The sequence below is a fragment of the Marmota flaviventris genome, chromosome 13 (genome assembly GCF_047511675.1).
Source record: "Marmota flaviventris isolate mMarFla1 chromosome 13, mMarFla1.hap1, whole genome shotgun sequence".
NCBI classification, from domain to species: domain Eukaryota; kingdom Metazoa; phylum Chordata; class Mammalia; order Rodentia; family Sciuridae; genus Marmota; species Marmota flaviventris.
The window spans coordinates 99,929,965-99,955,362 of NC_092510.1; the positions used below are offsets into that span (position 1 = coordinate 99,929,965).

At 53.4% G+C, this 25,398-nt stretch overlaps 2 protein-coding genes and 1 pseudogene across 8 annotated transcripts; 1 reads left to right on the forward strand and 2 right to left on the reverse strand.

Annotated features, from left to right (window-relative positions):
• Window positions 1–390: 390 nt before the first annotated feature.
• Window positions 391–18,484, forward strand: Pomt1 (protein O-mannosyltransferase 1). 5 transcript variants are annotated; one of them, XM_071601084.1, is made up of 20 exons: window positions 391–586; window positions 1,880–2,029; window positions 3,218–3,324; window positions 3,472–3,522; window positions 4,179–4,325; window positions 5,433–5,544; window positions 5,875–5,940; window positions 6,029–6,122; window positions 6,374–6,529; window positions 7,401–7,531; window positions 7,894–7,989; window positions 9,760–9,852; window positions 11,518–11,614; window positions 13,380–13,472; window positions 13,723–13,843; window positions 14,222–14,335; window positions 14,860–14,996; window positions 16,216–16,342; window positions 17,189–17,366; window positions 17,693–18,484. In XM_071601084.1, the coding sequence occupies exons 2-20, from the start codon at window positions 1,908–1,910 to the stop codon at window positions 17,865–17,867; spliced, it is 2,217 nt and encodes a 738-aa protein (XP_071457185.1). In that variant the 5' UTR covers window positions 391–586; window positions 1,880–1,907; the 3' UTR covers window positions 17,868–18,484. The 5 variants fall into 5 exon arrangements, with proteins under 5 accessions (XP_071457185.1, XP_027798512.2, XP_034491968.2 ...); XM_027942711.2 differs by lacking the exon at window positions 391–586 and adding an exon at window positions 1,242–1,382; XM_034636077.2 differs by lacking the exon at window positions 391–586 and adding an exon at window positions 1,242–1,382 and having other exon boundaries at window positions 14,222–14,319; window positions 14,883–14,996.
• On the reverse strand, window positions 18,482–22,335 carry Uck1 (uridine-cytidine kinase 1). 3 transcript variants are annotated; one of them, XM_027942730.2, is made up of 7 exons: window positions 22,190–22,335; window positions 21,841–22,000; window positions 20,965–21,061; window positions 20,622–20,764; window positions 20,437–20,531; window positions 20,227–20,275; window positions 18,482–19,840 (listed from the first exon to the last, which is right to left on the reverse strand). In XM_027942730.2, the coding sequence occupies exons 1-7, from the start codon at window positions 22,295–22,297 to the stop codon at window positions 19,659–19,661; spliced, it is 834 nt and encodes a 277-aa protein (XP_027798531.1). In that variant the 5' UTR covers window positions 22,298–22,335; the 3' UTR covers window positions 18,482–19,658. The 3 variants fall into 3 exon arrangements, with proteins under 3 accessions (XP_027798531.1, XP_027798526.2, XP_027798539.2); XM_027942725.2 differs by having other exon boundaries at window positions 20,622–20,830; XM_027942738.3 differs by having other exon boundaries at window positions 19,685–19,817; window positions 20,622–20,830.
• Window positions 22,336–24,208: 1,873 nt separating this feature from the next.
• Window positions 24,209–25,398, reverse strand: LOC114092856 (signal recognition particle subunit SRP54 pseudogene; annotated as a pseudogene).

The following is a 25,398-nucleotide window of genomic DNA, read 5'->3' on the forward strand; positions in this document are numbered from 1 at the left end:
CAGCCTCCCCCAACTGATGAGGGGCAGCATGTGGCTGCCACTCCGCAGACCTTTTGCAGAAAAGTCGTCAAGGACTAGGCTCGTTTGGGGTGGGGAAAAAGCAAGCCTGGTCCGGGGCAATGAAGGGTCAAAAGCAGACTGGGGCTCAGGCAGTGCTGCTCAATTCTGCCATCACCTGTCTGTGTGGCCTTGGGAAACACACCCAGCGTCACCTTCCTTACCCTGAAGCGCGGGTCCTGCTGGGTGAGGTGGTGGTGCCCACCTGCATTCCCACCGCTCGAGGATCAAAGGCGAACGGCCAGGGCTGGGCCCTGGCTGGGGGTGAGAGCGCCGCCTGGCACGTGGGAGGCACGGGCTCCACCCTCACAGTAAACTCATAAAGGAAGGCGTTATGTCCACCTACAACTAAAGACCAAACCAAAGGCCAGTCTGGGCAACCTAGAGCCAGATTGGGGGGCCTGGGGATGTAGTTCAGGGTGCGGAGCCCCTGGTCACCCAGTACGAGGAGCACCAGCGCATTTTAAACGGGCTGTAACGTACCTACCTCAGAGGGCAGTGCGGGGCCACTGGGCGGGCCCACGGCCAGGTAAGAGAACGACTGCCCTCCAGCAGCAGGGACCGCTTCCCTCGGGGCTCCCCCAAGTCCGCGCGAGGGCCAGGGGCACCGCTGCGGGCCGCGCCCTCCGCAGGACCCCGGGCGGCCGACCTCGGGGGCACTCCAGGGTGAAGCGGCCCCCGGAGCCAGGAAGCAGCAGCACCCTGGCGAGCGGACCGCGTGGGGGCTCGGGCGGGTGCAGAGGGCCGCGGAGCCCGGGAGCGCGCAGGCCTGCAGCCGCGGCGGGACAGGTCCGGGGCCGCGGCGGGACAGGTCCGGGGCCGCGCCGCCCGGCTCGGAGCACTGCCCGCGGCAGCCAGCGACCGCCCGCTCCCTTTAAGAAGACCAGGCGCCAGGCAAAGTGGGCCCGCCTGTAACCCCAGCGGCTGGGGAGGCTGAGGCAGGAGGATCTCGAGTCCAAGGCCAGCCTCGGCAGCAGGTTCAACCCCTAGTACCGAAGGAAAAAAAAAAAAGACACGCGTGCGCAGACACTCCACAGGGATCCTGGAACGCCCGAGCGGGGAGCAGCACACCGGGGAGTTCCCAGCGTGCACTCCGGTGGGACCCGGGCCCGCACCTCGCCGACTGCGCACGCGCGCCGTTGCCCTGCCCAGTGCGCGCGCCTGCGCGCGCGCTGCGGCTCGACCCCGCAGGCTCGGCGAATCGAGTGCCGAACGGTGTATCGCGCGGGGTCCCCAGAGCCTTGGTCCCCAACGGTCGGCCTCCTAGGAGGTTCCGAGGCGTGACCCGGCGCCGGGAGCGCTCTGCCGGGCTCCGAGAAACCCGAGTACGTTTGGGGACGCGAGCCCAGCCGGAACTCGGAGTCCGTCAGTGCGGGGCACTCCGGGCCGGGGCGTCGGGGTCCTGGCGGCGCAGGGGCCGCGCAGCCTCGCGGGTCAGGAGCGCTGGGCCGCGGAGCTGGGAGGAGGCGGCTGCGGAGGCGGCCTGGGGAGAAAGGGGCTCGCAGGGCAGGGAGGGCAGGCCACCGGGTGCATGCAGCTGGCACCGGAGCTGCCAGTCAGGGGAGGGGCGAGGGCCACCCCAGGCCACGTCCTTGAAGTGGCCCCGCCCCCAGCAGGTGCCCGTGAAGCGGGTTGTTGAAGTGAAATTCCTGAGCGCCCGCCAGGTGTGCCGCCCTTCTGCATCCCAGCGGGTGCCCGCGGCCTCCCTGCTCGACCCCGCCGCTCGCGGTTCCTCCTGGTGCCCCAGGAAGCCAGTCTCCAGCCCTTCGCCCTTCGGCTGGCCTCCCGCTGGTTGATGGCGGCTCGTCCCTTCTTTGCCCAGGTGTCCTCCAAGCCTGCTCTCCTGCACCATGTTGGGAGTTCTGAAGCGCCCGATAGTGGTGACGGCTGACGTCAACCTGAATGTGGTGGCTCTGGCTGGAGTGGGACTTCTGAGCCGACTGTGGCAGCTCTCCTACCCGCGCGCTGTGGTGTAAGCAGACAACTGCATGGGAGGGGTGTCAGGAAGAACTGTCATGTACACATGCTGGGGAAGATCTGCCACTTGGCTACACCCCCAGCCCCCGTTAAATGGTTGCAGTAGAGGGAAATGTGCTACCAGCCATAGATTTTCCGTTTTAAAATCGGAGGGTAGAGGATTGATGGATTTGGAAGTGAGTCTTCCTTGTTTAGGGTTCTTAGAGCCTGGCTTTGATCATAATGGGAAGTGGTTGCTTTTGTTATTGAAGGGCTGCTTATTAACACACATGTTCTTTTTTAACTTTTTATTATGGAGAACATCAAATATATACAAAGTAGGGAGAACAGTATAATGGTCTCCACCAATATGTTCATTACCCAGCTTCAGCTGTCATCAGCTCATAGGCAGCCCCCGCTCTGCAGTGGATTAGTTTGAATTGAACCCTAGATGTGTTTCATAAATAATTCAGTATATATCTTTAAAACGTGAAGATTCTGGGCTGGGGTTGTGGCTCAGCAGTAGAGCGCTATCCTAGCACGTGTGAGGCCCTGGGTTCAATCCTCAGCACCACATAAAAAATAAATAAATAAAATAAATGTATTGTGTCCAACTACAACTAAAAAATAAAATATTTTTAAAAAATAAAAAATGAACATTCTTTTGGGGGAAGGGATAGAAGATGAAAATTCTTAAAAAGTCATGTAACTATGATCATAAGAAATTGATAGCATTTCCTTGGTATCATCAGCTTTCCCCCAATTGTATGACAAAATTGTATTGCAGTTGGTTCCCGGATGTCTTCCTTTCACTCCGGCAGCTGTTTTGTTGAGTCATCAGGTCTGATTCCAAGTCACAGTCTTAGCAGGTGCTGGCACCAGGAAGAGCTGGAGTGGGATTCCCCTCAGGCCTATGAGGTCTTTCAGTAGGTTGGCCAGCAGTATGCACCTGTGTCGGAAACAGGAGCTAGGATCTGTCTGAGTGCCATCTTATGTTGGTGAATTTTTCCACCCACTTCCCTGTGGATGGATGATGTTGTATATGGCTTAGTATTTGGGGACGGGGTACAGTTGGAGCAGCAGATCTGACTGACACTGCTGATGACTTACCTAGAGTCATTTGGAAGCACGCAGGCATTCATCCACCCTCTTCTTGATTACAATTCAGATTTCTAGTTGAATGCAATGTTTTGTTTGTTTTCAGTTTTGATGAAGTGTATTATGGGCAATACATCTCTTTTTACATGAAACGGATCTTCTTTTTGGATGACAGTGGACCACCATTTGGCCACATGCTGCTGGCCTTGGGAGGTAAGATTCTTTAGTAGCCATTGCCTTTTGGGCCCTCAGTGAAACTTATCAGTGAAATTTCTTGAGGGCAGAAACTGTCTTTTGTTTGTTTATCTTGTTTCCTTATTGCCTGCCACAGTACTCCAGGAAATTAATTTTCTATTTTAGGTTACTTAGGAGGATTTGATGGTAACTTTTTGTGGAACAGAATTGGAGCAGGTAAAAAAAAAAAAAAAAAAAGCTTTGATTTTGCTTCTTAATGTGTGCATAATAGGAAGGGGAAATAATGGTTTTCATAGGAATTAACAATTGCCCTTTATTCATCTGAGTTCAGGGTATGTATTATTTTCATACAGGTGAAAAACTTGATAAGTCTGATAAAAGTTTAGTGTTTTTTTTTTACTGTAATTATTTCATTCCTAGTTTTTGGTACATGTATCCTGTGGCATAATTTTGTAGGCTGACTGCCACAATAGTTTTGGAACTAGATGGGGTACATATAAATGAACATTAACTTCAGAATCTTTAGTCTGCATTCTGTGCTTAGTGAGAACTGCTTCCTAGACTGCATAAAGCTCATTTCAGAGCAGTTGGGCCTATTGGTGATATCTGTATACCTAGCTACTTGGGAGGCTGAGGCAGGAGGATTGATTGAGGACAAGAAGCCAAGGCCAGCTTGGGTAACATAGCAAAACCCTGTCTCTAAACAACAAAACAAAAATTCAAAGCTAGTTTCAAAGTCTTTACCCATAGTCTGCACACTCAGATGTTAATGTCATCCCCATTTTATGAACTTACATCTTAGAATCTGACCTGCAGTAGGTGCAGATGGCATGCCCAAGGTTCTCAGCTCCTCTCTGTTGTTCCCTTTCCAGAATACACCAGCAATGTGCCTGTGTGGTCCTTGCGCCTGCTGCCGGCACTTGCTGGGGCACTCTCCATCCCCATGGCCTACCAGATAGTGACTGAGCTCCACTTTTCTCACTCTGCTGCCATGGGAGCTGCCCTGTTGATGCTTATGGGTAAGCCCCGGGCCCTGCCTGCTTCTGGTGCCACGAAGGGAAGAACCAAGTGCTGGCTATGCTGACGTTTCAGCAGGCGGTGAGGGGAGCTCAGGTGCTTCCTGGCATCCCACACTAAGAAGCACATCCAGCTCATGAGTTTTGATTCTAACACCCGACCCCAGGCTGTCCCTTGGCTGTGGGAGTGCTGGACTGTGTGATCGACCCTTGTCAGTAGTGGAGGTATGGCTGTATGAAGAGAGGCCTGCCAGACACTGTTCCAAGGCACCTGTGTCTTCACCTGGTTGTTACTGATAATCCTCCTCTACCCCCTCCCAGGCTTTGGCCAGTTAAGATGGACTCATGAGCTAGTTTATCCTCTTTCAGCTTTGTTTATGAACAGATGGAATTAAATCAGCTAGACTGGTTTAGTTAGAAAAGTTAGACGAAGAATTAAAGAGATACCAGTGTGGGTGATGACTCTCTCTGAGGTCCTGTGCCTATATAATGTTTTTATGTTCACGGCGGCTCTGCAAAGCTGGTATTCTGCAAATAAGAAAAAGGCTCAGAGAAGTTAAGTGACTTGTCTACTCACAAGGTGTCGGTAGATGTGATTCAGACTCTTATTCTTACCTGCCTCCGTGGCTCTGGGGCATGTCCTCTGCTAGCCACCCCACTTCTAAACTTTCCACCTTCAGATTTTGTGGCACTGTGGCAGGTTGTCTTTGTGTTAGTGAAGTACAGCCAGCATCTGTATCTTAGTGTTCTGCATCTGCAGACTCAACCAACTACGGATCAGAAATTAATAAAAAAATTACACCTGTACCAAACATGTGTATTTATTTTTTCTAAACAAGACAGTAGAATGACTATTTACATATTATTTACATTGTGTCAGGTGTCTTAAGTGATCTACAGATGATTTCCAGGGAGGATGTGTAGGTGTATGCAAGTACTGTGCCTTTCTTGTAAGGGACATGAGCATCTGTACCCAAGGATTCCTTGGGGGCCGTCCTGGAGCCAGTTCCCCTGGGGGCAGAGTGCGTCCTCTGTCTCCAGTGTGAATGTGCTTGTCTCAGCATTTGCACGGGCCACCTTAATACTCACATAATTTCCTGTCTATAACAGAGAACGCCCTGATCACTCAGTCCAGGCTTATGCTTTTGGAGTCGTTGTTAATATTTTTTAATTTATTGGCTGTGTTATCCTACCTGAAGTTCTTCAACTCCCAAAAACACAGGTATGGAAAGTGGGGCTGTTTTTCCTAATTTATCAGAAAAAAGATTCTAGATGTTCTCTAAGACCTTTTATTTTGAATACTTTTCAATCATCTAATATTTTGGGGGGTTGGCCATTGGCACATGACTTCATAAATATATCCTCATTTTTCTTTAACTTGCTGGAAAATTTTCCTTGGGAAAAAAAAAAAAGCATTCTGTTGGGACTGTAACTCGGGAGATTGTGTGTGATAGAACCAGCCAACCCAGATTCTTCTCAGAGAAGTGTGTGCCTTCTCTGGCCTCTGTTCTGTAGTGGGTGACCTGTCCCTGTCCTTCTGTTTCTTTATCAGCCCTTTCTCTCTGCAATGGTGGTTCTGGCTGGTGCTAACCGGGGTCGCTTGTGCCTGCGCCGTTGGGTGAGTGAGCACCCCCTGCCTTGGGCAGGGCTCTCCCCTCCTGTGTGGCCACGTCCTATCGTGGCCTTATTCAGTTCTGTCTTTGCAGCATCAAATACATGGGTGTTTTCACCTACTTGCTTGTGCTTGGTGTCGCTGCCGTCCATGCCTGGCACCTGATTGGAGACCAGACCTTGTCAAATGTAAGTACTGACGTCAGTGCAGCATTAGGCTGGCCTGTGGGAATGACAGGTCCCAGGGAGTGTTGGGTGCAAAGACCTCAGTGCTCAAAGCTTCATGTGCAGACAAGCCAGGCAGCCTGGCCTTTTAGCTGTGAGGGCACCTGTGTGGGGGAGGGCGAGTTTCTCCTGCTGACTTTTTCTAAGCCTAGCATTGGACGTGGACATATCTTGCCGTGGAGTAGGAACTGACTTTTTCTTGCATCTTCTGGCAGGTCTTTGTGTTTTTTCACTTGCTTGCCAGAGTGGTGGCCTTATTGGGCATCCCAGTCATCCTGTACTTACTCTTCTTCTATGTCCACTTGATGCTGGTCTACCGCTCTGGGCCCCATGACCAGATCATGTCTAGTGCCTTCCAAGCCAGCTTGGAGGTAAGGGGGATGTATTAACATTGTCAAGTGAGCATTATAGGAATTCAGTCAAGAATGTATCAGCCACATCAGTAAAGGAATCCTGAATACAGTAATGCTATGGAATAAATGAAGAGGCTGACTCCCTTTAATTCTCTGAATGACTCTGGGCATTTTGAAATGCCTTACAGAATAGACTCGAGTCTGGCGTTCATTTATATTAACTGCAAATACAGTATAAATTGAGCGTCCCTACCCCAAAAATCTTGAAATCCAAAATGCTCCAAAATCCCTAACTTTCCAAGTGCCAGCGTGAATGCTTAACAATTTCAGATTTTGGAACATTTCTGATTTCAGATTAGGGATGATCACCTGTTAAGGTCTGTTCAGATATTCCAAAATGCAAAAAAATCCAAAATCTGAAACACTGTTGTTCCAAGCATTTTGCCTAAGAGATGCTCAGCCTGTAGGACGGACCAAGTGACATGGGTAGGAGTCAGTCTCTGAGCCCATTGGGCTGTCTCTTCGCCCCACTCTGAGTTTTCTCATCTCTCTCTCTCTGGGTGCTACTGAGGAATGAAGGCAGGACCTCGGGCTGCTGGGCAAGTGCTGTAACCCTGAGCCCCACTGCAGCCCAAGACGTCCCATAAGCTATGTCTCATAGGAATTTTATGGGAACTAAATGCGGGTACAAGCGGAAAACTTAGCCGAGTGCCTGATCCAGGGGCAGCACTCTCTCCAGGAGCTCTAATTGTAATTCTTAGTGAATAGCACACAACTGCACGTGTTAATTATAACCAACTAGATAACAGCAGTTCCCACTACCCCCGCCAGGGAGGCTGGTTTAGGATCTCGCTCCCACACTCACCTTCCTCCATTTCCATTTGTCTAGGGAGGGCTGGCCCGCATTACCCAAGGCCAGCCACTGGAGGTGGCCTTTGGTTCCCAGGTCACTCTGAGGAGCGTCTTTGGCAAACCCCTGCCCTGCTGGCTCCACTCTCACCAGAGCACCTACCCCATGATGTAAGGAAAGTGAAGATCATGGACTGTTCTGTCTTCTCACAGTTCTGCCGACGTGGGCAGCTCTCACTCTCCGAGAGCAGAGGCGCTGTGCTCTGGAGCCAGAGGCGCTGTGCTCTGGAGCCACCCACGAGTGCTGTGGCATATGTGAAAGCCTAGAGCTGGGGGCATGGTACAGCACACTGGCTCCTCCTGTGTCCTCCAAGGATCTGTCTGATACTAGTGCTGCTCTCTCCGAATCCTCAGTCTCATTTTCCCCCACACCTCACTAGGTGGTATTTGCTGAAGTCTGTTTCCCTCTGTGGAACCTATGGGAGAACAGCCATGAGTCCTTGGCTGACCACTCTGTTGACTTTCTCACGCAGATATGAGAATGGCCGGGGCAGCTCCCACCAGCAGCAGGTGACCTGTTACCCCTTCAAGGATGTCAACAACTGGTGGATCGTGAAGGATCCTAGGAGGTGAGTACAGGCCCAGCACTCCACAGCAGAACTTAGCAGGCCTGGCTGGACCAGGTCCTTGGGCTCTAACTGGGTCCCCCCACCCAGCACCCTTCATTGAGCCTGGGAGGCTGGAATGCCCATGCAGGACCTCCCCTTAGGAGTGTCACAGGCATGACCCAAACTCCCCTCTTCCAGTGCCCTTCACCACCACTACCACTCCTCTCAGAAAAATAGAATCTTGCTGGGCATGGCTTCACATGCTGTAATCAATCCCAGGACCAGGAGGCGAGGCGGGAGGATTGTAAGCTAAAGGCAGCCTCAGCAACTTAGTGAGGCCCCAAGCCACTTAGCGAGACTCTGTCTCAAAAAAAATGGCTAGAGATGTAGCTCGGTGGTTAAATGCCACTGGGTTCAATCCTCAGTGCCAAAAAAAAAAGAAAGATGAAAGCAGCATCACCTTCCTCAGGCCTCTGCGCACTCCCCATGCCTAGGCTCTGGCCTCTGCCTGCAAATTAGATCTCAAACCTTCCAGGTCCCATTTCCACCACCTGCCTGTCTCCACTGCCTGCCCTGTCCGCTGGTGGCCAGTGATTCCTATTCCTATGTACCCCAGTGTTTCAGTCAGCTTTCTCCCTGCTGTGACTAAAAGACCAACCACAATAATCACAGAGGAGGAAAAGTTTATTTAGGAGCTCATTGTGTTCATAGATAGCAGGCTCCATTCCTCGGGACTCGAGGTGAGGCAGGACATTATGGTGGGAGAGAGTGTGGCAGAGGGAAGCAGCTCACATGATGATCAAGGAGCAGAGAGAGACTCCACTTGCCAGATTCAAATATATACCCGGCATCATGCCCCCAGTGCCCACCCCCTCCAGCCACAGCCCACCTGCTTTCAGTCACCACTCAGTTAATCCTATCAGATGATTATTTCACTGATTGGGTAAAGGCTCTCATAACCCAGTGTGAGGGAACACCTCACATCCAACCATAACACCCGCTCCAGCATCAGCTGCCATGGAGGGGTCCTCATTACCAGGTACTCTTCTGCTCAAAACCCCCCTGAGCTTCTGACACCCCTAGAATTCATCCCCTGCATGAGGTGCTCCTGCCCCAGCCTCCGGTCTCCAGCCTTGCCTGCATGCTCAGCTCTCAGGCACCTCTGTGTCCAGAGCAGGGCACAAAGGTGGCTGAGAGCCCACCTGGCTGGACCTTCTTATTAGGAATGTGAAAGCCAGGTCCTTGGGAGGCTTCCTGGTCACCCTGTACAGCCTCCGCACCCCCCTGCTATCACCATCACCCCTGCCTCCTGGTCCACTGCATGCAGCTGCTGATGTGATCTGCATGTTCATTTGCTCCTTATCAGTTTTGCTCACTGCAGTGATGTGAGGGCAGCTGGCCACCACCTGGCTTGTCCAGCCACTTGTCAGCATGTGGCCCAGTGTCTGGCATTTAACCGGTTCTTACTTTGGTGGTTATGAACAGAAGATCCTCGCTATTAGAAGGGAGTGTTGGCAGACGTAGTCACTGTTCAGCATTTGTCACTGTAGCATTTGCAGACAAGCATGACAGTGGCAGACAATCCCACATGGCCATTTGGAAAGTGACCTTAAGCTTTAGAAAGAGGTTAAGTGAAACCATGCCTTGGTTCCACACAGCATTGCCTCTGAGGTGTGGGTGGGTGGGCAGCTGCGGGTCCCACGGTCTCTGCTGGCAGTCTAGAGCCCTGGCACCTCCTGGAGAGCTGTCGGTTTCAGGGTACCAAACCCAACAGCGCCACATCTTCCCCAGGCATCAGCTGGTGGTGAACAGCCCTCTGCGGCCTGTGCGGCACGGGGACGTGGTACAGCTGGTGCACGGCATGACCACCCGCCTCCTCAACACGTGAGCACCTGCCCCCACCCTGGCGCACTTGTTGCTTTTGCATGTCCTCTTCTGCCACTGTCCAGCAGGACACAACTGCTGCCCAGCACTTGTATGTGCCTTAGGGGTCAGCAGGGGACCCAGGGACACAGCTGACGAAAGGGCTTTAAAGGAAACATCTGGTGCAGGTAAGGTGGCGGCCCGGTGCGTACCAGAGTGTGAGGCGCAGTCAGAGCCATACCACAGAGGGTGCTCGGGTGCTTTCCACATAGATGGAGTTGGGGTGCTCCTCTGTAAAGCAGCACACGTTTAAAATGAGTTCCAGACAGACCTCCCCATGTCGCCAACCCAGCCAGGACCGAGTCCTCTTGCTGACCTGCCTTCTTTACAGTGGCCACTGCTCCTCCTGCTTGGGAGCCACTCTCCAGCTTCTCCCTCCCACCTCCTCTGGGTCATACTGCCAGCCGGCTGGTCCTCACCCTCGTGCCCTGTGCACCTTCATGTGCCAGGACCCCACTTCTTAGGTTGTCTCACCTTGTCCGGCGTAACTGACCCGGGTCCATGCCCTACCTCCAGCCTCCCCAGGAACGCCCACATCCCGCTTGGCTGCACAGGGGCCTCATGGTACCCGGCTCTGGCTTGGCTGCTCCTACAGAGCCCGGATCCTGTCAGGCGTCACCTTGACTCTTCTCTGTCCACTCCTCCTCACCCTACAGAGGGTTGTTTGCTTCTCCCCTGAACCCCACATCCAAGTCCAGACCTCCTGACCTCCTGCCTCCCCTGGCCCCCGCCATGCTCAGGCCCAGGCCACCCCTTGAGAAGGTGTAGTGCACTGGCATCGCTCCTCTGCCCACAGCCCTCTGGCAACTTCCCATCACCCTCATTCTGTCCCGGTTGAGGCCCTTCGTGTCCTAACATACATCACCCCATCGCCTGACCTCCCTCCGAGCATCGCACTTGGGGCTTTTGCCGCACCCCCTCTCTGCAGTGTGCTTGGACTCAGTCCCCAGGTCCCACCCAGGGCTTATTCCAGGCTGTTCACCACCAGGTCGCCTCATGGGAAGGCATCTCCGGGAGCCACCCCGTCTGGTTCCCTCTTGGTGCTCACCTGCACTCCCTGTCCACAGTGTGGGGAGCTGTCTTCTAGAGGCCACAAGAGGTCTCCTGTTACCCCTGTGTCTACAGCACCTAGCGGGGCTGGCGCAGGGGTGACGGGTCACAGGCGAGTCAGGAGGACCTGGTGCTCCTGGCCAGTGCGGCTGGTCTCACGGCAGGCTGCCCCCCACCACTGCCCTACTTGGCCCTGGTCAGCTGGGGGCTGGCCAGCAGCTCTGCTGCCAAGCTCTGCATGGCAGTGCTGGGGGCTCTGGCTCTCAGACACGGAACCCCCAGGCCCGTGATGGCCTTGCCTTCCTCTGAGTCACGGTTCCCTGGTCCAAAAAGCGGGGTGGAGACACCACCCAGTTATATGTCACAGCTACCCTGGGAAGACCATCTGTGTGCTCCCTGAGAAGGGGCAGCCGTGGGGGTCCTATTCAGCATCTCACTGCCAGCTCCAGGGGCGTGTCCTCAGGCAGTAACCACTAGCAGGGACCCAGGTTGTCCTTTAAGCCAGCTGCCTCTTTCCCTTAAAGAAGAGTAGCTTGTAGGCAGTTTCTGCAGCTGCTCCATCTGCTTGGCTTCCAGGCATGATGTCGCGGCCCCACTGAGCCCCCATGCCCAGGAGGTCTCCTGCTACATCGACTACAACATCTCTATGCCCGCCCAGAACCTCTGGAGGCTGGTGAGTCCAGCGGAGTGCCGTGTTGGGCACTAGACCGTCAGGAGCCAGGGTGAATGGGGCGCACTTTCCAGTTCAGAATGCCCCGCTGTGATTTCAGGACATTCTGTTGCAACTGCAAAGTGGGGTCTTTGGTTTTATTCACAAAGAAGGTCATGAAGTTTTCGCTGGGAGTAGACACCTGCTCCCCTGTGGAGAGCCTCGAGCTCCTGGACCTGGCTGGATGCTTTGGGTCTGCCCCAGGCAGGGCTGCCTGCTCGTACGTCTCCCTGACCTGTCATTGTTCACCTGCACAACCTGGTCCTCACTTGGGACCTGAGCTCCGGCCACCCTGTGACCCAGGGGAAGTGCCTCTCAGCCTGACAGGTCCTGCTTCTCATGCTCCCATAGAGCAGCAGCCTGCAGCTGTCTCCCCCCCCAGCCACCACGCGGCTCCCCCAGGAAAGGCAGAGTGCAGGAGGAGTGCAGTTGCTGGGCCTCTTGCCCCTGAGTGCAGGGACCCGGATGCTCAGCACAGCGAAGTCCGGTCATCCACCATGAGAGTCAAGCTTGCTCTCCAGCTACCACTGGTGCCCACGGCCTCCTTTGGATCTCAGTAGGGTGACCACACACCAGCCTTGGTGCCGCCCCTGGTGGCTCCCTCCACAACACCAGCGGTCTGCGGAGGCTGGCTGTGTACTTAGCCTGCTTCTTCCCTTCTGCCTTCTCTACTGCGCACACTTGTACCCTGCTCCCCCACCTCCTCTGAGTGGGCCTTTGTGATGGGAGCTCTCCCAGTGGAAGTCCCACTCAGGGTTACCTGTTCCTGAGCGCTGTACCTCCCTCTCAGCCATCTTTTTGCCAGAGGTTCCATTGCTGGTCCTGCTCCTCCACCTCCCTTCTGGTGGCACCTTCAGCACCACATGCCCACATGTCAGCTGGAGTTGACAGGATGAGGAAGGAGGGTGTGCCCCAGGAGCAGCTGCCTGGCCCCAGAGTGACCAGCTGGATGTCTGGGCATTTGCTCCTGTTCAGCCTCGTGGGTTCCCTGGTTCTTGTCAATAAAATGGGGTTCTTATGAGGCCCCACTGCGTCAGGCTGTGACAGGACAAAGTACTCTTCATGTCCCAGAATGAGGAATCCCTCCCTGGGGACCATCTAAGCTTCATGTGAACCAACTTCATAGTCACCAGACAGGGACTAAGGATTGCCTGCCTCTGGCCACCACGCTCTACCCCCAGGTGACCATGCAGGGTGGAGAGGACAGAAACTCTTCAGTCTTTTCAGTCTCTGGGGGATCCTGTCTTGTGTGGCCTTTGGCAGGGACGGTGTGCCTTCCCATGGGCTGGACCAGAGTTGTGTCCGGGGTACTATCCGGGATAAGCCCCTCGCAGCCCCCTTGCTTGTGAGCTTTCCCCTTTGTTCAGAGCCATGTTAATGTCATTGCTTGGTGACTGGTCTTCATTTTTGCATTTAAGGAAATTTGAAAAAGAATGGAACAATTATCAAGATCCATTTTTGGTGCTGGGTTTGCTTTTTTAAAAAAAAAAAAATTTCTTTTTGGTTGTAGATGGACATAATACCTTTATTTTCTCTATTTTTATGTGGTGCTGAGGATCGAACCCCGTGCTTCACATGTGCTAGGCAAGCACTGTACCACTGAGCCATAACCCCAATCCTGGTGTTGGGTTTTTTGCAGTGCTGGGGATCAAACCCAGACCCTTGTGTACATGCAACAGTACTCTACCTCTGAGCCATGCACCCAGCCTGATGGAGTCTGCTTTTGCAGGACATTGTGAACAGAAAGTCAGATAGAGACGTCTGGAAGACCATCTTGTCGGAGGTGCGCTTTGTGCACGTGAACACGTCTGCCATATTGAAGGTAGGAAGTGCCACTGGCTGGCTTGGCTATGGAAGCCTTGACTCTCATAGTCTGTTCCCTGAACTCCAGGCCAGAGCCTTCTACAGGAGGAGTACTAAAGTTACTGCCCTGTGTATTTATTGTACATCGAGGAAGGGAGGTTTTATAACTGCTCAGGGTAGAACCCTAGGGGGACGTCCGCGGTGGAGCCACCAGGTGGGCCGCCCGGACTGCCTTCAGGCGCGCCCTTTATCTTATTTGGTTTTGCCAGCTGAGCGGGGCACACCTCCCCGACTGGGGGTTCCGGCAGCTGGAGGTCGTAGGGGAGAAACTGTCACGGGGTCACCATGGGAGCATGATGTGGAACGTGGAGGAGCACCGGTATGGCAAAAGTGAGTCCTCCTGCTGTCCCCTACAACTCCCACCATCTCTAACACTCAGCACCTGAGAAGACACTGACAGATGTGGGTTTGGCAGGAGCTGAGCCATCCCAGCCCTTTGTCCTGCCATGAGGACAACATAGGGCTTTTCCCAAGGGCCACAGGGAGAAGCTAGCGCACCCCCTGCAGGCAGAGAATTCTGAGTGGAGAAAGGCCCTTGTGAATGGGGGTGTGGGGGGTGGGCAAACTCGGGATGGTGCAGCGCAGTGAGGCGTCAGGTGGGCTGTTGGCAATGCAGGGAGGTGAGTTTTTTGCCAAGCTGGTGGCTTCCGTGTCAGCTCCCTGGCTTTACTCTGCTCCTATCTTTGGTGTCCTATTGTGTTCTGTCAGGCCAGGAGCAAAGGGAGAGGGAGCTGGAACTGCACTCCCCTACTGAGGTCGACATCAGCAGGAACCTCAGCTTTATGGCCAAATTCTCGGAACTGCAGGTGACAGGAACTGCAGGTGACAGGTGGCGGGAGGGAGCTGGCTTCTGCTGTGTGCGCTGAGCTCTGCAGTTCCCAGCGTTCATCTTGGACCTGGGACCTCAGACTCAGAAGGCGTGTCTCCCCTCTCTCCAGTCTGAGTGATGTGTGGAACGCTGGGGCCCTGGGCCCTTGCAGTCAGGAACAAGGAGGTCCAGACCAAGTGTGAAATTACAGCCTTGCTACGGCATCCTAAGGTCACCCATCAAGTCCAAAGGGGCCACTGTCAACTAGCAGAGGCCTAGAGGAGTAAGTCAGGAACTCAGAAGGCCTGGACCTGAACATGAGCCCAAGTGGGCACTGAGTCCAGGCCCCCAGTCACAGAGGATGTGCTGGGTTAGAGTTCAAGGCCCCTGACCAGGAGCACACTCATTCTGCCTGCCCTGCTGCTTCTGTTGCACAATCCAAATGAACTTGAGGTTGGATAGTTCACAGGCAAGGGGCACAGTTGACAAACACCTTTGACAAAACCTGTGTGACCTGGAGCACCTGTCATCCTAACAGCTGAGGCCCATGCTTTGTTGCAGTGGAGGATGCTGACGCTGCGCAGTGAGGACTCTGAGCACAGGTACAGCTCCACGCCGCTGCAGTGGGTCGCCCTGGACACCAGCATCGCCTACTGGCTGCACCCCACAACCAGTGTAAGGAGCGCTTGTGACAGCTGGCGGGGGCTTTGTCCCGTCCTTGGGAATTCCCTCTGGCATTAAGAGCAGCCAGCATGTCCTGGGTTTCTGCCAAGCCTGTTCTAGCAGCAGTCCAGGACTTGGTTTTCTCGGGACGCTGGGCAGCGTGGGCCAATACTCTATCAGATGCTGAGAGTAAGCCTCACGCTTACCCGTCTAAGAAAACCTCAGCTTTGTTGCTGTTGTGGGAGAGCGCTGTCACCCTTTTCTTGACGGAAGTGGTTTGTAAGATGTCGTCCGCATAGCGCCTGGTAGGCAAGCTCACCAGGGCTCTGTTTATGTGCGTCTTGTCTTCACACCGGCTGCAGTGGGTGCTCAGGGAATACTCGCTGAACAGGCAGGTGGTAAAACGCTCCCTTCTCACTCAGTTGGAGGAGAGCAGCCCTTGTGAAAAGAAAGTACCAGGAGCAAGTCCCAGGGCTTACCCAGCGTATGTGCAGAAGCGGGGACTACCTACCATTCCATGAACAGCTTTCTCGTTAAAAAATGAATCTTGCTGGACACCGTGGCACACACCTGTAATCCCAGTGATTTGGGGGTCTGAGGCAACAGAGTCACTAGTTTGTGGCCAGTCTCAGCAGCTTACTGATATCCTGTCTCAAAAAGAGAAAGAAAATCTCAGGGATGAGGGTGAATCTCAGTGTCATGCTTGGTATACACAAGGCTCTGGGTTCACCCCCCAGTGTGTCCCCTGCCCAAAAAGAGAAAAAAAAAAAAAAACTCATTTACTCCTAGTTTTCAGTTTTAGTTTACAAAATCAAGAACCCTAGCATTTTCTAGAAGGATTCTCATTGAGAACAGGTCTCTCCAGGTTAGGGTGAGACTGGAGGATACCAGAATGAACCTGTGTGGTTTTTGTTTGGCTTTTGATACTATGGGTTGAACCCAAGGCCTTGAACATGTTAGGCAAACATTCTACCACCAAGTCACATCCCGCCCTTTATTTTATTTTGAGATGGGGGGGATCTCCAGAACATGCTACACTGGCCTTGAACTTGCAACCTTCCGACTTCAGCCTCCCGATTAGCTAGGATTCCAGGTGTGTGCCCTGCACTTGGCTGCCTCTGCTTTTTCGCCCTTCACTGTAGTATAGAGTAGGCATGTGGTTTTCTTTAACACGGCAGTTTCCCTCTGCACAGAGGGCAGGTGCCTGAGAGTGACTCCCATATGCTTTCAGGCTCAGATCCACCTGCTTGGAAACATCGTGATCTGGGCCTCTGCCAACCTCGCCACAGCGGCCTACACCCTGCTCTTCTTCTGGTACCTGCTCAGACGGCGAAGGAGTGTCTGTGACCTCCCTGAGGGTTGGTGCAGCTCCCCAGCTCCTTTTTCTGCCTCTTCCTTTTCACTGTGATGAGATTTCTCTCGCTTAAGTGACAGCCCAACTGTACCGGGAACCTACGCCCTAAGGCCTCTGTTTCCTCAGATAGGGAAATACTTTATTTTTGACTCCCTAGCTGGTGGAAGTTAGGTTTCCTGGTGTTGTTTCTGGCTTCTCCAGCAGAAAGGGTCATGGCCAGTAGTGCTCTCTGGCCTTCGCTTAAGTTGGCTGCATGTACCAAAAGTGGCTGGGAAAAGAGCAGCCGACAGGCGCATCTAGGGCTGATGGTTGTCTGCAGCTAACAGAAATGCACTTGAGACCATCTTGAAACAGAGAAGCGAAAACTACCAGTGTGGGGTGGGTGTCCCCAGGGCCTGGCCCAGGTCCCAAAGACTACTGGGAGCTGCATAGCACCTTTGCCCCACTCTCTCTCTGCTCATCTTTCAGTGCCTGGCCCTTCTGTTAACTTTCTATGTAACTCTGGGCTGGTGGACAAGTGCAGCCCCACCTCCATAAATCCCAGAAGAAATGCCCAGATGAGAGCAGGTGGCCCAGCTGGACCAGATCTGCCCTGTGCGGCCAGCCCAGGCTGCAGGGGCCCAGTGATTAACACACAGCAAGACCTGGCCTCCCACGGGGCTGGGCCATCACAAGACAGTGGTGGTTAGGTCCAGGCAGGAGGCTACAAATTCTCATGACTCTCCTGTCCACTCTTCCTCCTGAGAGTGGGAAGGTTGGGAGCAAGAGGTCAGGCACCGAGGTTGTAAGCCTGGGATTTAAGGGTGAGCCCATGGACACAACCGCTGCTCTGACATGTGCCCTCCTGCAGATGCCTGGCGGCAGTGGGCCTTAACCGGGGCCCTGTGTGTTGGCGGCTGGGCACTGAACTACCTGCCCTTCTTCCTGATGGAGAAGACACTCTTCCTCTACCACTACCTGCCTGCACTCACCTTCCAGATCCTTCTGCTCCCAGTTGTCCTGCAGCACGTCAGTGATCACCTGTGCAGGTTGGCAGCAGGGCTGGGGGACATGCAGGCTGCTTTCGGTGCATCATGGGCTGGGAGAGGCACAGCCAGCCAGGTGCAGTGGCCACGTCTGTAGTCACAGCTACTGAGGAGGGGGAGGCAGGAGGATGGCAAGTCCCAGGCCCTCTCTCAAAAGTAAAATGGTTGGATGTAGCTCAGTGGTAGAGTACCAAGGACCAAGGGGGAAAAAAGTCCACAGGCCTTGGCAGGTGACCATGTGGACTATGGATTCCAAGAGAATGGCCAAGCAGGGTCACTGTGGAGCAACAATCAGGGGTCCTCACAGTGCTTTGCACTGCTTCCCACAGGTCCCAAGTGCAGAGAAGCCTCTTCAGTGCCCTGGTCATAGCCTGGTATTCCACTGCATGTCACGTGTCAAACATGCTGCGCCCACTGACCTATGGGGACAGGTCACTCTCACCCAGTGAACTCCAGGCCCTTCGCTGGAAAGATAGCTGGGACATCCTGATCCGAAAACACTAGCAGAACAAGCACAGCAAGAATCGTCTGGGCTGGGGTAGGACAGGGTTTCTTATAACCATTTTTACCTTTGACAAGCAGAGGGCTGTCAGCCTGCAGCCTGGTGGGCTCACAAGGTCACCCTGGAACTTAATTGCGGTTCCATTCTTAAAGCAATCCTCTGAAGAGCACATTATTTGGAGAGGGAGAGGTTTTATTTTTCTGAATAGTGAAGAACATGCTTCCTCCACGCCCTCCCACCCATGAGGCCCCTTAAGCTCAGGCATGTGAGTTTCAGTGGCCAACACAGGAGCCACATGTGAAGGCAGGCCAGTGACCTGCGAGCCAGGACCTGCCCAAGAGGCCCTCAAGGTGTGGGCTTGGTGTTTGATTTGATGGGCTCACTCAACTGAGCAGGCTGTCCCTGTCCTCAGCAAGGCCCTGCAGGCCGCCCTGGACAGCCGTCTGGTGGTGTGGACATCTTTTTGAGGCCTACAGCAAATGCTGTTTAAAGACTGACTCCTCAGGTTGCTTTATAAAAACCCCTTCTGAGATTTTTAACAGTCGAGGTTGGGCCACCTGTACATTTCCCTGCCCTCCCTTTGCCTTCTTTTCTAATGGAAATAAAAGAGACGAACTGACATTTGTATCTGGTATTATTTATTGAGTCTCCCTCTAAAGGAACACAAGCTTAACACAAATGTTAAGACTCAACAGAAAGCCCTGGCGCTGCACGCAGCTCAGGAACGTCGTGGCTGGTAACTACGAGTTGTGCTCAACAGGAAGAAAGGGAAAGAACCTGTGCCTAGCTTGTGGCAATGGCAAAGGACACTTTTTTCCAGAAAGGGTGGTCACATGGGAGGGAAGACAAACTTGGACAACGGACAGGACCATTTGTGAGGCCCTGAGCTCTAGCCTTGCGTGAGGGAGCCACCTGAACACCTGCAGGCCAGCACATGCTGTGGCTGGAGGCTGCTGCCCTGGACACAGCTGAGCTATACCAGGGACAGCCCATCCAGACAGCCCTGGTAAGGTGGAAGCACCCGGCCCTGTGGGACTGTGTGCAGACTCTGTTCCAGCCAGAGCAGACCCAACAGCCCACTGCCTACTGCCCCAGGATTCAGGAGCCATGCAGGCACCTGGGGTCTGGACCCCCTGCCCTCTGTGATGCTGGTTAGAGAGATGGTGGCTGATGCCAAGGTTCCTGCCTCTTCTCTGTCACTGAGGCACAGGCAAGAGGAAAGGAAATGCCTCGGAGGCTCCTTAGACCAGTACTCACCACACTGGACCACAGCCCAGTGGTGGGTCAGGAAAGGTTTCTAGGGCACCACTAGCCTTGGGGTATGGGACAGAATGAGGGAGAGGAAGCAATGGGCCCTGCTGGACAGTCCACCAGGGTGAATAGCGCCTCTTAAAGCCTGTTTCAGTGATGCGCGAGTAAACCAAGCCCTACTGGGAAATTCTCACCGGTCAGACACACCAGGCCCACAGTGCCCAGGCTGCTTCCTCAGGTTTCCCAATGCACACTGGCATTCCTCCCGGGGACAAGCACACAGGCTAACCATGAGCCAGGGCACTTCAGTGACCCCTACAGAAGTTAAAACCTCCCTAAACGAGAGGAAGCCCTGTCTCTACCTACCAAAGTGAGCTGCCCCCCAAGAGCACAGGAGCCTTGGCCCTGACACCACCTTAGGACAAGCCAGGGAGAAGCACTGCTGCCTTTTAAGGGCAAGAGGTGCCCCATGCCCGTCCCGAAACTCGGGTCTGTGGGGATCCCTGCTGGCAGGCTGGGGGACAGCACGTGATGGCCCTCAGTCAGTGGGGTCTGCTGCTGGACTCCAGGTGCGACCGTCTGCCAGAGGCCAGCACCCTGGGGTGGTCTCCTGGTTCAGAGAAGGTCCTCTTGTAGCTCCGCCCGTTGGCTCCCCCTCGGTGCCGCTTACAGAGGTCGCCATTCAAGATGTCCTGGATGTGCTGCACAATCAGATTGATGGCAACTGCAGACAGACAGTGGGTGCTCAGCTGTCCTCCCTGCTGTGCCATAGGCCTGCACAGGACTGCTGCTGGTGTGGGGCCTCCCCTTCCCCAGTGGCCACACTCAGCCTGGAAGGAAGGCCACTAGCCAGGTCCTCACAAGCCACCACACATCTTAGCAGACAGAAACCGCAAGACAGGATGTGAGACAATAAAACTCAGCAGCTCAGTTTGCTGCGGTAGCCTAGGCTGCTTGGAAGCCTGGTTAAAGCCCTGCCCTGTCTGTGCTGAACCCACGCCTCAGATAGACTCTGGTGGGCCTTGTGTACTTGGGAATCCTCAACAGCAGAGGTATGAGACAGCAGTCCTGAGTGGTGGCTCTGGGAGGACCTGGCTGGCAGTTTCTTACCCATATTGTCAACCCCTCGAGGGATGATGACGTCAGCATACTTCTTTGTCTGCAAGACACAAAGGGGTTCTCATAAGATTTCTCTTCCCCAGGACTGTGTAAGAGTGGGGGACCAAGGTGGGGTGCCCCAGGATGCTGGTGTTATCAGCAGATGGGGAACAGGGCACAAGTGTGAGAGAAACGGGTTTTCAGACAGATGAAAGGCGGTACCGGAAGGCAGAACTCCTCGAAGGCGGGCTTGACGAAGGTGGTGTACTGGGTCAGGATCTGCTCCAGGTCCCTCCCGCGGTGCACATCCCGGAGAACTGCCGTGACAGGAAGGAGGCACCACGGTCAGCCCTCCCTCAGGACTCAGAGCCACCGCAGCCAGGGCACAGAATCCCCAGATGCACTACCTCTCCGAGAGAGCCTGACGTCAGAGTCCGTATCCACGAAGAGGCGCAGGTGGAACATGTCCCGAATCTCCTGGCTATAGAACACCAAGATGCCTTCGAACAGAACCACGTCTGCAGGATAGACCACAGTGGTTTCCGGCAACCTACCAGGCACAGAGGAAGCAATGGGCCCTGCTGGATAGTCCACCATAACACCAGGGAGAATGACTCTGGGGAGAGGATAGATGTAGGCAGTGATTCACAGAAATGTGGCAGGTCCTGCCATGGGGCAGTCTTTGTAGGAACCCAGAGGGGACGCCCTAACCAGCTCTCTCTTTGGACCTCCTGTAAGCCACCTGCTTACCTTGAGTGGGTCACAAAATCGTAGGTTGGGACTTCGACAGTTTTGCCCTCCACGATGTTTTTCAGAGTCCTGTGCATCAAATCATTATCAAAAGCATCTGCAGAGATGAAGCAAAGGGCAAGACAACCCAGCTACCCTTGTGCCACAGACAGGAGGGCACCAGGGATACTGAGGACATTCAGACTAGAAGCTGCCCCTGCAGTTTCTATTTGTTAGTGACAGGGTCCACTGCAGTCTTACAGACCATACAGGACAAAATTGCCCAGGCTGCCTTCAGGCAGGGCACCACCCAAGCTGTCCCACCAGGAGGCTGCAGCACACTGGCCAGCAATGGAAACCAGGGAGTCAGGCCTCCCTCCTCTCTCTTGCTGGGAATAATCAGTGGGAATGCTGCTTTGCAGGCCTTCTTCCTCCATTTCGATGGGCAGACTCTGTCCCAGAGATAGCAAGCACCTTCCAGATCCGGGAAGGGCTGCAGGGCCCTGGGCCCTAGATCACCCACTGCTTCCCACAGCTGGCTTCCCTGAGGACTTTGCCCCTGGGCAGGTGGGGAAGGGAAAGGCCACTCTATAGACAATGGGGTGTGAAAAGACCTTATCAGCAGCAAGCTGGAGGAGGGAAGGCAAGGGGATTTCAAATGGACTGAGCAGTGGTCCCCAAGGTCCCTCCTGCCCAGGTTTCCTGACTGGCTCCAACCAAACTCCTGCAGGGCACCCAGGCCCAGAGAGCTGGTCCAATCCTCCTGACTTGACCTGCAGGAACCCAGAGGGGAGGCCCTTTGCAGGACATGTGGGTAACTTCCCTGACCCCACTGGGGCTGCATCCCTGCACAACCCAGGCCCTGGCAGCCTGCCTGGGCAAGCTCTCTGGGTGTACCTGGGTGGTCGAAATTGTACTGTCCCTTCAAGGCCTTAGCCTTCTGCTCCGCGGTCAGGACCTTATAGAACCGGTCCTGGCTCAAGATGACCAGCTTGCGCTGCCGGTGGTCTACCTCGTTCTGTCCCAGCAGCTCCATGATCTTCTCACACACCGTGGACTGGGGACACATAAACAGCACCCCTCGCTGGCACGGCGGGCGACTCTGCCCGCAGGGGGCTTCCGCCCGCCAGCAACAGGTGGCGCGGGGTGAAGGCGGCAGGGACCTGCGGCCCGGGCGGAGGGGCGGGCCCGGGGTCACCGCCCCCGCCCCGCCCCGCCCCGGCCCGCTCGCCGGCCGCCCGCTCACCTTCCCGCTCGCCGTGCCGCCGCTCACGCCGATCAAGAAGGGCCGCGGCTGCGGGCGGTCGGCCTCGGGCGAGGCGGCCCCGCAGTCGCCACCTCCCGCCGAAGCCATGTCGGCCCCGCTGCGCCGCCGAGCCCGCCGCTTCCGGGGCCCGCGGCGCATGTGCGCAGGGGCGCGGCCGCGCTCGGGGCGGAGCCTCGGCGCGCTCTGTGGGGGCCTCGCGCCCCGCCCGCGCCGCCTGCCGCACGTGCGCGTCCGGCGCGGCCTCCGTGGCGTCACGGGCAGGTGTCCTCGAGCGCGCAGACCCGCGCTGGGCCGGCAGCGCGAAGGGCGGCGGAGGCTCGCGGGTGGGCTCCCCAGGGCCCGGCTTCTCCCTCCCGAGGGAGGCGAGGCCGCGACAGACGGGCGGACGGCCCCAGGCGCCTGGCGCACCTCGGATGCAGGGGCCGCACGGACGGGGACACCCCCGCACCTCCTGCGCCCGTGTGTGCGGTTCTGGACGGCTGTTGGGGACCCTGCCGGCACAGGCCGATTACACTGACCGCATTTTATGTATTTTATTTCCTGTGGGTTTTTTTCTTAGTATTTTTATTGCAACATCATGTGACTTAGAGGACTGTTTACAAATGCAGTGCTCGGCCTTTGAGACAATTAAAAAAACTTTTAAGAACTAGAATTTTAGGGCTGGGCTGGGGCTCAGCGGTAGAAGGCTCGCCTAGCATGTGGGAGGCTCCGGGTTGACCCTCAGCACCACCTAAACATAAATAAATAAAATAAAGGTATTATGTTCAACTCGGCTAAAAAATATTTTAAAAAAAGAACTAGAATTTACATAGTGATTTGTTTGACTTGTTACTATAGTGAAAACTAAGGGAAGAAATTTTGAAGCAGAAATATAATGATTTTCACACAAAGAGAGACTCATATTCCTCCCTTACATCATAAAAAGGGAGGTAAAGGGGCTGGGGTTGTGGCTCAGTGGTAGAGTGCTTACCTAGCACATGTGAAGCACTGGGTTTGATCCTCTGCTCCACATAAAAATAAATATAATAAAGCTATTGTATCCATCTACACTAAAAATATTTTTAAATAAAAGGGAAGAAGAAAGAAGAGGAAAAAACGACAGAGGATAAAAAAATGTGGCATATGCACAATGGAATATTACTCAGCAATAAAAGAATAAAATCATGGCATTTGCAGGTAAATGGATGGAGTTAGAGAAGATAATGCTGAGTGAAGTTAGCCAGTCCCCAAAACCCAAATGGCGAATGTTTTCTTTGATATAAGGAGGATGATTCATAGTGGGATAGGGAGGGGGAGCATGGGAGGAATAGATGAATTCTAGATAGGGCAGAGGGGTGGGAGGAGGCAGGGGTTATTAGTGATGGTGGAATATGATGATCATTATTATCCAAAGTACATGTATGAAGGCATTAATTGGTGTGAATATACTTTGTATACAACAAATGCATTATGATTCCTTTTACACATATAGAGCACAATTTTTCATATAATGCTAAGTTAGCCAATCCCAAAAAACCAAATGGTGAAAATTGATATGAAAAATTGTGCTCTATATGTGTAATAGGAATTGTGATGCATTTTGCTGTCTCATATATATATATATATATATATATATATATATATATTCATATATATATTCATATATATATTCATATATATATTCATATATATATTTATATGTGTATATATATTCATATATATATTCATATATATATGTGTATATATATTCATATATATATTCATATATATATATATATATATATATATATATGTAAGAAAAAATCTTTTTTTCCCCTTGTTTGCAGAAAGGAGGGAAGCTCTGGGTCTCAGCAAATATGGAACCAACCAGGTCAGTTAAGGGTTCAGCATCTTCTCTGCAGATGTTTGAATCCCGTCATGCCTTTCCCTTTCCTTGTTGCCAGCAGTACCCCAGGGAAATGGCCTCATGGTTGGCTGAAGTCCTGACACCCACATGTCAAAGAACTAACTCTTGGATCCTCATTTGGGCCCCTGTTGGTTCAATTTTGGTGTCTGTGATGGGCTCACATTCTTAGACTTGTCACCACCTTGGAGAAGTCCTTTGACACTTCCCATCTATTCTTACCACCTGTGCAATCTTGATAATTCGGGTCAAAGCTCCTTGAGCATCTCTCTTCTCCTCCTGTCTTCCTCTTGGTTGCTCACTGGAAACCTTGGCGCCATCGGCACCGTCTGGTTTGGGCCCAGCATATTGTCTGTTACTGTCATTAATAGCTTCAGCCTTGCCCTTGACTCCTGTTCATTTCCTTTACTCATAAAATATGTTTCAAAATCAGGGATCATTCCCAAGATCCGATTCAGCTGGCCCATTTTTATGACACATGTCTTGCAGTGAAACTGACTGAATTTCAGCTTCTCTAGAAGTGCTTCGGAGTCATCCAGCTTCAGCTTGTTAACGTCACTGTCACCCACACCCAGAAGTTTGCTGAGGAAAGGCTGTTTTGAAAGGTTTCAATCCATCTCCATGTTTCCCTACGTTGATGAAAATCACTGGATTTTTTTGTGGCAGCACCTGCCTGAGTCCCCCACCTCCTTTTGCATGACCACCAAGTTTTGTCACTGTTACCGAGGCCACTTTATATTTAAAAGCCTTAGCCTGGGTTTCAGGCGCCTGCCCAGTGTAGGTGTCTGTCACCTAAACAGTGTCATCAGGTTATACAGTGTGAGCAGCTTGAAACCTTTCTTCAGAGAGTCCTCTTGCTTGTGGTGGCCACTTATATCAACAATAATAATCTCAAATTTTTCATTTTTAAAATATTTATTTATTTTAATTTTTTTAGTTGCAGATAGACACAATACCTTTATTTATTTTTATGTGGTGCTGAGGATTGAACCCAGTGACTTCCACATGCAAGGTGAGCCCTCTACCACTGAGCTACAACCCCAGCCCTTTAAATATTTATTTTTTAGTTGTAGGTGGACTCAGTATCTTTATTTCATTGTTATGTGGTGCTGAGGTTTGAACCCAGTGCCTTGCGTGTGCTAGGTGAGCGCTCTGCCACTGAGCCATAGCCCCACCCCTCAGATTTCTCATTTTTGGATTTCTCCACTCCTTCAGGAGCAATGAAGCAGTTCTGTGTAGCTTCCCAGAGTGGAACTCTCACCTGGGTGGCATCAGGCTTTGCCTGGGCAGGAGCCCGTTGGGACAT